Genomic DNA, 14366 nt, shown 5'->3' on the forward strand with positions numbered 1-14366 from the left:
TTTCAGCTATGTCATTGGTCTTACCAATTAACAGGAGCTCATACATAGGGAGGATAACCCTTTGTGATATGAGACGTACATATTTTTTCCCAAATCTTTAATTTCTTTTGGTTTCACTTATGGTATTTTTTTGCCTTATAGAAATTTTTGTTTGACTTTAATGTAATCAATCTGTCCTTTCTGATAGATTTTCTGATTTTTTCTTTTTTTTTTTTTTTTGCTGAGGAAAATTAGCCCTGAGCTAACATCTGTGCCAGTTTTCCTCTATTTTATATGTGGGTTGCGGCCACAGCATGGCTGGCGAGTGGTATAGGTCCATGCCCGGGATCTGAACCCATGAACCCGGGCTGCCAAAGCAGAGCGTGCCAAACTTAAGCACTAGGCCACGGGGCCAGCCCCAGATGTTGTGATTTTGAATCATAGTTAGCCTTGCTCACTCCAAAGTTATGAGAGAATTCTGCCTTATTTTTTCTTAGTACTTTTATAGTTTTATTTTTTCACATTTAAGTTTTTGATATGGTTGGAATTTATCCTGGTATGTGGAATGAAGTATGGCTACAACTGTTTTTTTTCCAGGTGGCTATCAGTTGTCCCAAGTGCGTTTAGTAAAGAGTTTATCTTTTTTCTTTTATGACATTTTTTTTTTTTTTTTAATTTTTATTTATTTATTTTTCCCCCAAAGCCCCAGTAGATAGTTGTATGTCATAGTTGCACATCCTTCTAGTTGCTGTATGTGGGACGCAGCCTCAGCATGGCCAGAGAAGCGGTGTGTCGGTGCACGCCCGGGATCCGAACCCAGGCCGCCAGCATCGGAGCACACGCACTTAACCGCTAAGCCACGGGGCCTATCTTTTTTCCATTGTAATAAATTTTCATTTGTGTGTGCTTCAGTTTCTAGACTTTCTGTTCTGCTCCATTGGACATTATGTCTGTTCATGAGCTGGTATATAATGTTTTAATTATTGAGGCATGATAATATATTTTGATATCTGGTAAGACTAGTTCCCTCTCTTTGCTCTAGTTTTCTAGCAGTTGTTATTTATTTTTCCTCATGACTTTTTTTTTTTTTTTTTTTTTTTTTTTGGTGAGGCGATCAGCCCTGTGCTAACATCGGCCAATCCTCCTCTTTTTTTTTGCTGAGGAAGACTGGCCCTAGGCTAACCTCCATGCCCACCTTCCTCCACTTTATGTGGGACGCCGCCACAGCATGGCTTGCCAAGCAGTGCATCAGTGCGCACCCGGGATTCGAACCGGCGAACCCCGGGCTGCCGCAGCGGAGCCCATGCACTTAACTGCTTGTGCCACCGGGCTGGCCCCTCCTTATGACTTTTAAAGTTGTATCTAGTTACCCTTTAAAAGATCTGAAGATCTGTTGGTATTTCTGATGGGATCAAGTTAAATTTAGTAGTTTATATTTTTATAATTATTAGCGTTATAAATGTGGTATATCTTTCAATTCAAATCTTTTTAAGGAAAAGGAGAAAAGTTTTTAAGGTAAAGGAGAGTGATATAATCACCTTTGTGCGTGGGTGTGTAGTGGATTAGTTTTCAGTTAGTTTGTACTGTGCCAGAGATTGGAAATACTAAAAAGTTTGAGTGCTGTTTGTCTCTTCAAGGACACATGTGCATAAGAACATAAACAGTCATTAGAAGAGTATGTGAGGTTTTTTAGGTGTAGGAAATTAGCTCATTTGATGATTATATTTCATAGAGGTGCAGAGCAAAGGAAACATTACTTTTTAGGTTATTTTTTAAAGTTTTTATTTTGAAATAATTTTAGATTTACATTAAATTTGCAGCAATAGTCCACAGAGTCCCCAGATTCCTCAGTTGTTAACACTTCTGAACCATTTGAGAATAGGTTGCAGATATGAATACCCATTACATCATTTAATGCTCCCTTAAGACTTCAGTATTTCCCAACTACCAGGACACTCTCCTACACAACCACGTTCAACCATCATAATCAAGAGATTAACACTGATCCAATATCACCATCTAATCTATAGACCCTATTCAGATTTTGCCACTTCTCCCTGTAATGTCCTGTACAAATCGAAGATTCGATCTAAAATCATATGTTACATTCAGTTGTCATGTGTTTTTAGCCTTCATTAATCTGGAACAATTCCTCACTCTCCTTGTTTTTCATGACATTGACATTTTGTAAGAGTCCAGGCCAGTTACTTCATAGAATATCTCTTAATTTGGGTTTGTGTAATGTTTCCTCATTATTTAAAAATTTTGGCAGGAATACCAGAGAAGTGCTATTGTGCTCTCCTCAGTACATCATATCAGGAGGCATGTGATGTAGATTTGTTGCTATGACCCATTACTGGTGATGTTAACTTTTACCACTTGATTAAGATGATAGGTATCTGCAAGGTTTCTCCAGTGTAAAGTTAATAACTATTTTATGTTTATTAATAAGTAATTACTGAGTACTTTGTAGGGAGATGCTGTAGAACTATGTAAATATTCTGTCCTCATCAGACTTTTGCCCACCAGTTTTAGCGTTCATTGATAATTCTTGCCTGAATCAGTTATTACCATGATAGTTGCCAAATCATTACTTGCTAATTCTGTCATTCTTTCTAGAGTTACTAGTTGCCATTCTTTTAAAGGGTAGAACTTCCCCCACCCCAGCCCTACATTTATTTATTTATTTATATCACTATGAACTCTCAGACTCGTAATTTCCTCAGTTACAATTTGTTACTGTTATTTATTTTGATGCTTAAACTGTCCCAGATTTGGCCAGGGAAACCCCTACAAATTGTCTCTGGTGTCATTTGGAATGTCCCCATCATTGTCTTTCTTCTTCTTTACAGCTGACGTGGCAATATGACCCAGGCTCATCTTGTACTTTCCCTGTCCCAGCCCCAGGGTCAGCTGTTTCTCCAAGGAGCCTTGGTTCCTTTTAATGGAGTATTAAAATGATATTTAGAAACTACTATGTGAGTGCTAGGTGTGCTCATTACTACCTGGTTGTCATTGTTTCCAGGTTCTCTTGAGGGACAGAGGTAGGAAATGTATGTATATATTCATAGACATTTATATATGCACACATACACAAACATCTGTGTCTTTTTCTATATCTGTGGGTATGTTAAAACCATCATTTCAAACAAATAGCTGCAATTCTAATTCAACACCACAGGATTTATTCTGGCCTTTTCCCTTTCTATATGTTAATCTCCCTGCTCCATCTGTGAGAAACCTGGTTCCCATTATCCTCAGTCTGTTGATTTATTTGCTCAACACCACCCCCCACCCCCGTGTGTAACCAAACTCCTGGCCCGAAGCTTGGCCCTGTACATGCCCTCTCCCTCCTCTGGGCACTGTGGCCAAAATCTCAGTCCTGACAAAGAAGAGAACATTGCCTTCCTTTACTTCAAGTGAGTTCAGAAAGATACTTATGACAGTAGTTGACACCTGGGAGAGAGATTGGGTAGAAGGGACACAGGGAAAGGGAGACTTACTTTTTCATATGTATCCTTTTGTACCTTTTGAAATTTTTTTATACCATGTGCTTTTATTACATGTTTTAACTGTAAGTTAAGGATCTTTGTTTTCACAGTATCTTTTTATTAGCTGCTCTCGTCTACATTGTTTGGGGAGAATTTGGAATCTTCCTTTTCTTTTTTAAGTGTATTTGGCTCCTTTCTCTCTTTTAGGAAATAATACTTGTTTCTATGGGAAGTGTTATTACTGCCGAGAAACAGAGCCAGCTTGTGCTGATGGAGACACAATGGAAGGATCTGTCACTCTTTGGCTTCCAGATGTGTGGCCTCTGCAGAAACATCGACACCCATGGGGCAGGACTTACCGAGAGGGCAAATTGGCCAGGTAAATGCTGCTGTGAGCCACTACTTAATTCTCTCCTATGCCTGGCTAGGTGCCAACCCTGTATAGAAGCCATGGGTTTTGTCTTAGACTAAAAAGGACTGGAGGGGCAGGGGCAAACCTGCTTGGGGCAGGGACTCTCTCTTCTCTGTGTTTTACACAATGCCAGGTACAGGGCTGATAAATAATTCAATAAATAAATAACCCTGGTGATGCTGCTTGCCTCTAGGTGGGAGTATGATGAGAGCTACTGTGATGCTGTGAAGAAAACGTCCCCTTATGACTCCGGCCCGCGCCTCTTGGATATCATTGACACAGCTGTCTTTGATTACCTGATTGGCAATGCTGACCGCCATCACTATGAAAGTTTCCAAGACGATGAAGGCGCTAGTATGCTCATCCTTCTTGATAATGCCAAAAGGTAGGACCAGCAGGACTGTCCTTGTCAGTTAGGGGTTTCTGTGTATACAAGAAAGACTCTTCTAGGGTATCCTGGAAAACATTCAGAACACAATTGACAAGAGGCGTCCTTCCTGTTTCTTCTCGGGGTCTTCATTGTTGGCACCCATCTTTCCATCTTGTTCAGGGTTTTACTCCCTCCACCCTCAGGGATCTGAGGACTTTAAAAAACTGGAAAAGTGGTTTTTTCCAAGGAGTCAAAGACTCTATGATTTTCTTCACAGACAACTGGAAACCAAGGTCTTTGATTTATCACTGCTTACATCATTCTTTCTTGACTATGATGTTTAGAATCTTGAGAAATACATATTTAATAGAACATGAAATTTAATTACTGTTAAATTTATTCTATCCAAAGGTTCATGCAATTTAAAAAATTAATTTATTTGAGGGGGCAGGCCCAGTGGCGCAAGCGGTTAAGTGTGTGTGCTCCACTGCGGCGGTCCGGGGTTCATGGTTCGGATCCCGGGTGCGCACCGATGCACTGCTTGTCGGGCCATGCTGTGGCGGCGTCCCATATAAAGTGGAGGAAGATGGGCACGGATGTTAGCTCAGGGCCAGTCTTCCTCAGCAAAAAGAGGAGGATTGGCAGATGTTAGCTGAGGGCCAATCTTCCTCGCAAAAAAAATAAATAAAAAATGTAATTTATGTATAGGATGTTTTGCTATTTTTATGGCGGTCTAGACCCAGACTTTTTGCTATGAGAAGAGCAGTTGCTTGGTGATTATGTATAAAGACAAGTTACTTTTATCTTGAATAAGACAATTTTATTAATTTTGAAAAAGCAGAATATCCTTATTTTTTAGGTCTGAGCTATTTGAAGAGCACATTGTATTTCTAGTTGCACTCTGTATTCTCCATGGTGCCCAGTTCAGTACCACGCTTTTAGTTATACTTACTAAGTGTTTACTAAATAGAATACTTCGTTGGAGCCCAGAATTGTCCAGGCTGTCAGTCACTACTGTTAACGTTGGTTGCTAAGGATAAGCTGAGACGTGGATCCTTGGCAAAATATGCTTGGGCAGCATTTGCTAATGATGCCACCATCTTATACTGATCACCAGGTGCCTCATGCTCCATGAAAGGTGACATCAGCTACAGAAAGTGAGAGGCCAGTAGACACTGCCTCTCCCTCTCCCCCTCCTACAGCAAAGCTGGTAGCGGCCAGTGCTGTGTACATTCTGGAAAATCTTTATCCTTACTTGTAAAACTAATTTTTTTTTCTTAAAGATCATGTGTACTGTGGAAATACACATTAAAATAGTTGCCTTTGCCACTTATTATTTGAGGGCCCACACTGTGCTAAGGGCTACCAGACCCTCCAGCTGTTAAGATGAGCTTCCAGGAAAAAAGTGGAAGGTTGACAGTTTTTCCAGAATTAGGTCTCCCTTTCTCACTCTGAATTACTGCTAAGATCATTTTTACATCTGCTTTAAATCACTGTTTTCTCAGCCTCTGTGAGCAGATTTTCCAGTTTGAATCTGTCCATATACTTACTTGTAGGGAAGAGAATAATCCAAATCTTTTCTGATTGGTGATTTTGGAGTAGAACAAGTGTAACTTCTCTTTATAAGTAATGACCATCTGCTTGTTCACAAGAACCTAATATGAATAGCCTTTATTTCTCTACCTACCCTTAAAATCTTTCCAAGTTTAGGGGTCTTCAGGGTCTCCGTTTGGTCTGTGGACTCCACACTGTGTTACCATGGTTATGCTTCAGCACCTTGCAACATCTTGGCAGGAGAAAGCCTCCTTATAAATGAGCATATTTGTTGTTTGATACTGCAGTATGGGCTGTTAGGAATCCTGTGTCTAACTGGTCATGCCCTGTTTATTTTTAATTTAAGTGATTTGAGCTGTGGGAACATGAAATTTTCTAGGATCACATTTGGGTTTCTTATAGAATTTACTCTTGCTTTGATGCTAAGAGGGGAACTGGTGCTTCCACCTAATTCATTAAGTTTTAATTTAATTTTCAGCTTTGGGAACCCCTCGCTGGATGAGAGAAGCATTCTTGCCCCTCTCTATCAGTGTTGCATGTAAGTTACACACATCAAATACATGTGCCTGCATTGCCTTCCTTTCCAGCTCAGGTAGCAGTATGTCAGTTTTCTTGGCCTTAATGCTTATTAATACCTGAGCAGAGCCTTTCATGCTTTTCCAACCCAGAATCCCTGGAGATCCTGAAATGGGGGATCAGGGAAAGGTAGAAGCAGGTAACCTAAAGCTCAGAATTCATTTTGAGTTTTGTATGAATAGAAATTTTCAGTCTATTCAATAATGTACATCCATGTTTGTTTTAGTGTCAGAATATAGGCTTTTCCTCCCCCAAAATCTAGTACAATCTGTGTCCCTGGTTGCTGTACTCTGTTTACCTTGTGTTTTCAAGTCCTCTCACTCACCACCACAGACCACTTGTGGTTTGCATCTCAGTTTGAAATTGTGTAAACCAAAAGTAACTTTTTCCATAGGTATTTAGTAATTTATTTATTTTTAAAGTCTATATTAGAGAACAAAGAAATTAAAAAGTAAATCAAGAAAATGAGATAAAGACTGAGCTCTAAGGAACTCCTTTTCAGGTCATCATTGCTGGTATAATTTTAAATTTTTCTCCCCCCCCCCCCCCAAGCCCCAGTAGATAGTTGTATGTCATAGCTGCACATCCTTCTAGTTGCTGTATGTGGGACGCGGCCTCAGCATGGCCGGAGAAACCGTGCGTCGGTGCGCGCCCGGGATCCGAACCCGGGCCGCCAGCAGCGGAGTGCACGCACTTAACCACTAAGCCACGGGGCCGGCCTGCTGGTATAATTTTAAAGCGTGAGCAGTAAGAATGAGCTGGGATCCACCTTGCTTGGCTACACAGAAATGCAAGTGCAGGAGCACAACTATTTTTCTTTTCTTTTTTCTCTGCAGTTTACCCAGGCAGCCCTTAATTGTCTTCATTAATATTGGGAAGCAATGATACATCCCATTAAAAACTGTATCTTTAAAGGAAGATGTTTTTGTATTAATAGTCAGTGTTATCAGTCTGGTCCTTTCAGGAAATAGAAAGACATAGTGGGTTAAACAGGAAAGTTTAGTATAAAGAATTGTTAAACTCTGATACAAGAATGACTATAAAAGAAAGCTAGGGCTGAAGGAGAGTCCCCAAGGAAAGACAAACTTGGAAGGGAACCCCTTCCCCAAGGCTGGGGTTTGGACATCATTGGAGAAGAAGGTGTAGTTCAGCCCACTGGATAGAGACATTCACTAGTTTGCAGGTACTGGGTCAGCAGGAAGCAGCTCTCCAGAGTGCAAGAGGGGTACAGGCAATCAGCAACTGGTGTCATGGCATCCAGAGGGAGGGATGCCTCAGTAGAAACCCCTGGGCTGCAGGCAAGGCACATTTGTGGGCCTACAGAGGGAATCAGGGTGCCAGCATCAGCAGGTGGCTTTGGCGCACTGGTTTCCATGTTAGGAGGCCCTTAGGAAGGTTATCAGCCAGCCAGGCTGAGGCTGCAGGATCACTGAGGGCCTGCCCTTCTGGGAATGTGGCTGGGGCAGAGCTCCATTTGATGACCTCTCCCTTTAAGAATGCTTAAAGGAATTCTGTCCATTATAGCAGGGCATACATGAAGAGTGAATCTGGAGCTGAGAGGCAGTCAAGTGATACCTTAGTCACACAGGGGAGGCTCTGATACTCTGGGCATTTGTAGTATATTTTAGAATGGCAGAACCACACTGCCTCTGTGCTTCTTTGTCCTTTCCATGATTTTATCCAAAGATTGATCTTCCTTACTTTTTAAATAGTTGCAGAACAGGCTGCCTCTTGCAGAGTCAGACTTTTCTGCATACTTAGTAATTCCCACATTACTCACAGGGAGGTAAGTCCTTTTCTTCTGAGATAAACAAAATATCTTCTTTAGTTGGTGAAATAATTAAGGAAAATAGAAGTCCTTAAATAAATTTTTCCAATTTATAATATCAATAATAGAATTTTTTTTAATTCAGAAACTTAAAAAGAAGGAAATTAAAATTACCCATTAAGATGTAAAGATAACTCCCATTGACACTGTAGTGACTTCATTCTAATCGTGTGTGTGTGCATACACACACATTTTCTTTCTCCACACATTTTTTTTCCTCCAACTCCCCCCCCCAACATTATAACATGGGCATTTTCCCATATAACTATATTTTCATAACTGTTTTTAATGGTTGCGTGGTATTTCCTTGAAGGGATAAGGTATAATTTAACTATTTCCCAATTGTTGGACATTCAGCTTATTTCACACTTTTCCTGCTGTAAATAGCACTGTAACGAACATGTGTAAATCTTTGTACATATCTCTGATTAATTACCCCCCAAAATATATAAAAATGTGGTAATGTGACTTATAACTCATAATGTAGAGGTACTTCTAAAACAGAAATGATTTTTTAGTTGAGATAGTTTACGGGATTATTTCTTTACTTTTATCTGCCAGGTGGGCTTTAAACTCCCATTTGATGATGAGAGGTTTTATGTAACCTGTCCTAAAACTTTCTTCTAGCATTCGAGTTTCTACTTGGAACAGACTGAACTACCTAAAGAATGGTGTGCTGAAGTCTGCCTTAAAATCTGCCATGGCCCATGACCCCATCTCCCCAGTGCTCTCCGATCCTCACTTGGACGCTGTGGACCAGCGGCTCCTGAGTGTCCTAGCCACCGTGAAGCAGTGCACTGACCAGTTTGGGATGGACACTGTGCTGGTGGAAGACAGGATGCCTCTCTCCCACTTGTAATTCTCAACACAAAATAATTGAAACTTCTTTTTACAAAGATAGAGAAACAGCACAATCAACTCCAAATAGTATGAGATGGATTGGAAATGGCCGGCAGCAAGTTCTGGTGATAGGGGACAGAGTGGCATTGGATTTCTTTGGTGTTTTCTGTAGTAGAAACTAAAGCAAAGACTACAAGTTTCAGACCACGGGAATGTTCCTGCTGAATCACCCTCTGACTTCCTCGGCATTCACCCATTCTAGCAGTGGGTGTCGTAGTTGGTCAGACTTAATTCTCATGCCAAAGGACAAATAGAGGTGTGACATTTGGATAGGTTAATGCTGGGATTGGTTCTGGAGTGTGTATTTTGAGTTTATCCTTATAGTCCTTTCTCTACACCAGTGGATTTTCTGAAAACACTTTGCAATCTCTTGAGTCCTTTTTTACCAGGACTAGTCAAATTGGGAATTGTACTGCCTCCCGAGGAGTGGCAGCAAGTAAAACCTGGCATTCTTTTGAGCCAAAATAGCATGCTCTGTTGGTGGGGTTTTGTTTTTAAGATAGAACTGGAAAGAAGGACAAAAGCAGGAAAGATGTTTGGGCTTTTAAGCAGTTAGGTGGTAATGCTTTTGATGATTCTTAGAGGAGAGAAGAAGAGAGAGAGACCCACTGCATAGAACTGGAATCAGGGAAATGATTGAATTAGTGAAAAACAGGTTCCCCTGTATTTAAGTTCTTAAGATGTGTAAAAGCAAATATGACTTTTACCTAAGTAAAATCTTCTTTCTCACAGTTGTGTCCAAATTAACTAAAAAAGTATCTCTAGAGAACATATTGTTATGACCCAATTCTCTTATGGAGACTTTTTTTTCTTTTGCCCAAAGTAGGCAAATCCTTTCCAAATTAACAAAGCAAACTGAAATAATACCTTGAATAAGAGTCAGGTTGCCTGTGATCACTGCCATCCTGATTTCTCTTCTGAAATGAATTTCCACCTCTGCCTTTAAGGCATTTGGTCACTGAAGCTGCTGTTCCCAAGAGATTGGCAATCGTGTTTGTGCCTTTCTTGTGAGAAAAGCCAGCTCGCTCCTGCAGATGATGGTGCACATCCTGCTGATGGCTGGACCTCTCTCTCTCTCTTTTTTTTCTTGTGAGGAAGATCAGTCCTGAGCTAACATCGATGCCAGTCCTCCTCTTTTTGCTGAGGAAGACCAGCCCTGAGCTAACATCTATTGCCAGTCCTCCTCCTTTTTTTCCCCAAAGCCCCAGTAGATAGTTGTATGTCATAGTTGCACATCCTTCTAGTTGCTGTATGTGGGACGCTGCCTCAGCATGGCCAGACAAGTGGTGCGTCGGTGCGCGCCCAGGATCTGAACCCGGGCCACCAGTAGCAGAGCACGCGCACTTAACCGCTAAGCCACGGGGCCGGCCCCTGGACCTCTCTTGTGATTTGGGCCATGCGGATGACTGGAAGCAAAGATGTTAAGCTTTCTGAGCCTTAAAATTAAGGAGGTTACCAGGAAGAGCCTTAAAATTTTGATTTATGTCAAACCCTAATTTCATCATATAATCTTGTTTGGAGTTCTGAACCCATGACATAGTATTGTTCTTCGTCTCCTATTAGCACTCTCAAATTTCAGGTTGCTAAAACACAGGCTTAGTTCTGTGTTCTGGCAAGGCAATTTTGACATGTAAGCTGTTGCAGTAAAACATAGGGCCAGAGGACAGCCTGGTGTGCTCACTCCCTGTGTACTCAGAGCTGTGTCCTCTCGTGCATCTTGTCTGGGTGCCATTCTGGTTTTGTACTTATGTCAAGCAGAGACTAATATTTAAACAGTGTGGTTGAACAAATTTAATGCCAGACATTGGAGACCAGTTTTAGGCAACCTCTTTTTCAAAAGCAGTTTAGATTTTATGCCCCAATTTTCTCACATTGAAAGATAACTGAGTAACCTGTAACTACTTTAAAATAGCATAAAATTAGGATACTTTTGTACTTTGTAAATACATTTTGAGATGCACACAAGAGTGGTCTGAGTTATAAAAAAAGGTGTTGAATTTAAGAAGACAGGTATTAGCACAAAAGCTTAAAATAGTGTTAACAGAAGGAGGCATTGATTCCCGTTTTAAGGCCATTTACTATGTGCATCCAGGGAAATTCACAGTTGAGCTTCAGAATATCTTGGATAGTACTTTACCCCAAAGCGTCAGAGGGCCAGCTGGAGGGAGATAGTGGGAAGGATGTCAGCGCTGCTCTCTTTGGTAAATGTTAGTTGAACTGAGTTATGGATTAGTGTTCTTTCAAACACGTGATACTTTTAGTATGCCACAGTGAAATGAATAAAAACTGTTCTCAAACTGGGAACTTTATTCCTCATGTTGTTGAAGGCAGAAGATTCTGCTAAGGAAAACAGCAGGAGAGAAAGCTTTGAAAATCTGTCATCCTTTTTTCAAAAATTGCAGAAAATAATTTCATTCTCTTTCCCTACTATTTTAAAATTTATGATCTTTTTTAAAACGTGTTCAGATCTGTAGTGGTTAAAGTTAGAATTATGTTAACAGAGTAGTGTGACATGATACTTAAAATATAAATTCATGTTCTAAGTCAGGAGTCAGTTAAGCTGGAAAAGTATGTTTAGGAGAATCCAGGAGAAAACCAAACATAAGCTTATAGCCCTAAAATTCACAAACACTAAATTCTGTTTGAAGAAAGAGGTAGATATCTTTTTTAAAAGTTTTGTAACAATGTCCTCTTTGTGATTTATTTATTAGAATCTAGGGGGCCGGCCAGGTGGCACAGCGGTTAAGTGCGTGTGCTCTGCTTCGACGGCCTGGGGTTCACAGGTTTGGATCCCGGGCGCACATAGATGCACCGCTTGTCAGGTCATGTTGTGGCGGTGTCCCATAAAGTAGAGGAAGATGGGCACGGATGTTAGCCCAGGGCCAATCTTCCTCAGCAAATAAGAGGAGGATTGGCATCAGACGTTAGCTCAGGGCTGGTCTTCCTCACCAAAAAAAAAAAAAAAAAGAATCTAGCACTATTATAATCAAACAAGTCATTGGAAGGGTTTTTGGTGAGCCGTAAGTTGGGTGCGCCTAGCTAACGTATAGGTAGATGTGGATACATTTTAATATTATGAAACCAAGAAACTCAGAGCTGACTGCCGTTTCCTGCCCGCCTTCTTCCACTTCTTATATTTGTTCATTGCAGAGTTCGAGTGGGGAAATATGGGTATAGAGGTTTCATTCTAAAATTGTTCATTAATTTAATATGAGGCTATATTGTGGGTTTGGGCATAAATAATTTTTTATGCAGAACAAATTAATAGGATCTGATTTGCTCAGAGTATTGTTCAGTAATTTATTAATAAGGCATTTATCCCTGTTTGCACTCAGGATTAATACGTCAAATTAAATTTAAGAAGGAAATGGAAGAATTCAGGTACATCCATTGCATATTGTTTTGGGAAAGATGAATCCTATACGTGGCAGTTTTTCAATGTCACCTGAAGGCAACATGTTCTTCCAAAGAGATCCATCTTTTCTTTTCTGTAAAAAGAGAAAAAAAAAAAGGCTTTTGGCCTTCCCTTTCCATCTGTCATATTCCTTCAACCTCCCTTCTCGATGGTCCCTGTATTTTTGTTTGACCAGTGAATGACCACACCTCAATGATGGTAAAACAGCATCTGTCAGTGAGCTGTCTTGTATGAGTCATCTTGTGAGCTTGAGCTTCAGGAAGCATGAGTAAAGGTATATGTATGTATATAGTCATATATGTATTCTGACAAGAAAAAAAAGTATTTATTTTGACACAGGGAAACACTGATTTATGTTGCTGAAGAACTTGAAGCTAGTAAAAGGTTCCCTTCTCAGTGTCTGAGAGTGGACCCTCAGTGACATAAGACCATGCATTCAGCAGACACCTGCTGAGCAGCTCTGGTGTGCCCGCCCTGGCTGGACACACAAGGGAGCCAGGTGGGCCTGACTTGGTGAGACCTATTGTACAGGGGAAGGCCCGATTCTCTCCCTTAGATTCTTCAAGTATAGGTTGAAAGGGTAGGGGCTGGGTACTGTACTGCCACAGATTTTTAAGGAACTAAGGTGTTACTCACAAATACAAATGTTGGGGGGGAGCTGGGAATAACTTACTGGGAAGCTAATTTATTTGCTTAAAAGGGAAGTGTAGGAACCACTATCCTCTGTTTTGATCTGCCAAGGATTTCCTCTCAGAGCTGTTGCACAAATAGAGGTTGTGCTTGGTAAAACCAAACAAGACAAGATACGCACCTAAATTTCTAATGTGTTCTATGGGTTTCAATTCTGAAAAAAAAAAGAAAATGAATAAAGATTTTAATAAGTATTGATGTATTTACCTTTTCCTCTTACTCTTTTTTCCCCCTGTTTCAGGATATTTCCATTGTTTTCTATTCCAATTTCCTATCTGTTTTGTTAGGGGACAGAGATGATTACATCTGTCTTCTGCACCCACTTAACCTTCCACGGAGATTGTTTCACAGTGTCTAACAGATAAGACTTCACATTTCCTCACTAGTCTTCAGAAGGCATATACTAGGTTGTGACTGTACCAGAATTTCTGTAGGATAATTTTAGGTGCTTTTTGTATGTTTAGTAACAGCTAACTCCATTCTTGTAGCTTCTTTAGAGGTAAAGAATTATGAATCCCAAAGAATTTGTTGTCAGCGCAGTACCATAGAGGCATGGAAGAGAAGAGCAGTTGCCCTGATTATAATTCTTAGGACACCAGATTTTTAATTTTTGAAATGGAAATCCAGCATCATAAACCTCAACCAGACAACTGAGCAGAGTTCTTAAGATTTTTTACTTGATTTGCAGCATTTTTGTCCAGTTTTTGTCATTTGTACTTGAATACCAGTGGGAGGCTGAAGCTAGTACATGTTCCTCGCTGACTCTCCACATCCAGTCCTTTCCAGGTGAGATTTCAGGCTTGCTTTGCTTCTCAAGCCTATCAGAAAGACTGGTATTAAAGCTTGAAAAAGGCAGCTTGGAATAGGGAGGGCATGGTTCTGTTATGGGCTAATTTTACCCAGCATATTGACCTATAAAAACTGATTTTTAGCAGCCCTCATTTTGTAAAATAGAGACAAGAATGGTCATAACCACTGGGTTAACATGGTGGGTTTTGTAAGGTAAGTTGCTATATAAATCCCAGGAAATAACAGTATTAAGTCACAGTTTGTAAAGTATTTGGTCTTTTTTCAATAGACATTTGGGCATTGTGCTGCGAGTTGTGGATGCCATCAAGATGATGACTGTCCCTTCCCTCAAAGAGCCTATA

At 40.4% G+C, this 14366-nt stretch overlaps 1 protein-coding gene across 6 annotated transcripts in view; it reads left to right on the plus strand.

Annotated features, from left to right (window-relative positions):
• Positions 1-13417, plus strand: part of FAM20B (FAM20B glycosaminoglycan xylosylkinase) — a 48393-nt gene extending 34976 nt beyond the window's left edge. For 5 of the 6 annotated variants that reach the window (XM_087438425.1, XM_087438448.1, XM_087438431.1 and 2 more), the window contains 4 exons: positions 3678-3849; positions 4076-4267; positions 6285-6344; positions 8838-13417. In XM_087438425.1, the coding sequence (XP_087294551.1) occupies positions 3678-3849; positions 4076-4267; positions 6285-6344; positions 8838-9069 (656 nt within the window). In that variant the 3' untranslated portion in view covers positions 9070-13417. The remainder of the gene's footprint in view (positions 1-3677; positions 3850-4075; positions 4268-6284; positions 6345-8837) is intronic. The other variant, XM_087438444.1, reaches the window with a different exon arrangement.
• The last annotated feature ends 949 nt before the right edge of the window (positions 13418-14366 follow it).

This window comes from Ceratotherium simum, chromosome 2, assembly GCF_057802395.1.
Source record: "Ceratotherium simum simum isolate JZ-2026a chromosome 2, ASM5780239v1, whole genome shotgun sequence".
Lineage (NCBI taxonomy): Eukaryota > Metazoa > Chordata > Mammalia > Perissodactyla > Rhinocerotidae > Ceratotherium > Ceratotherium simum.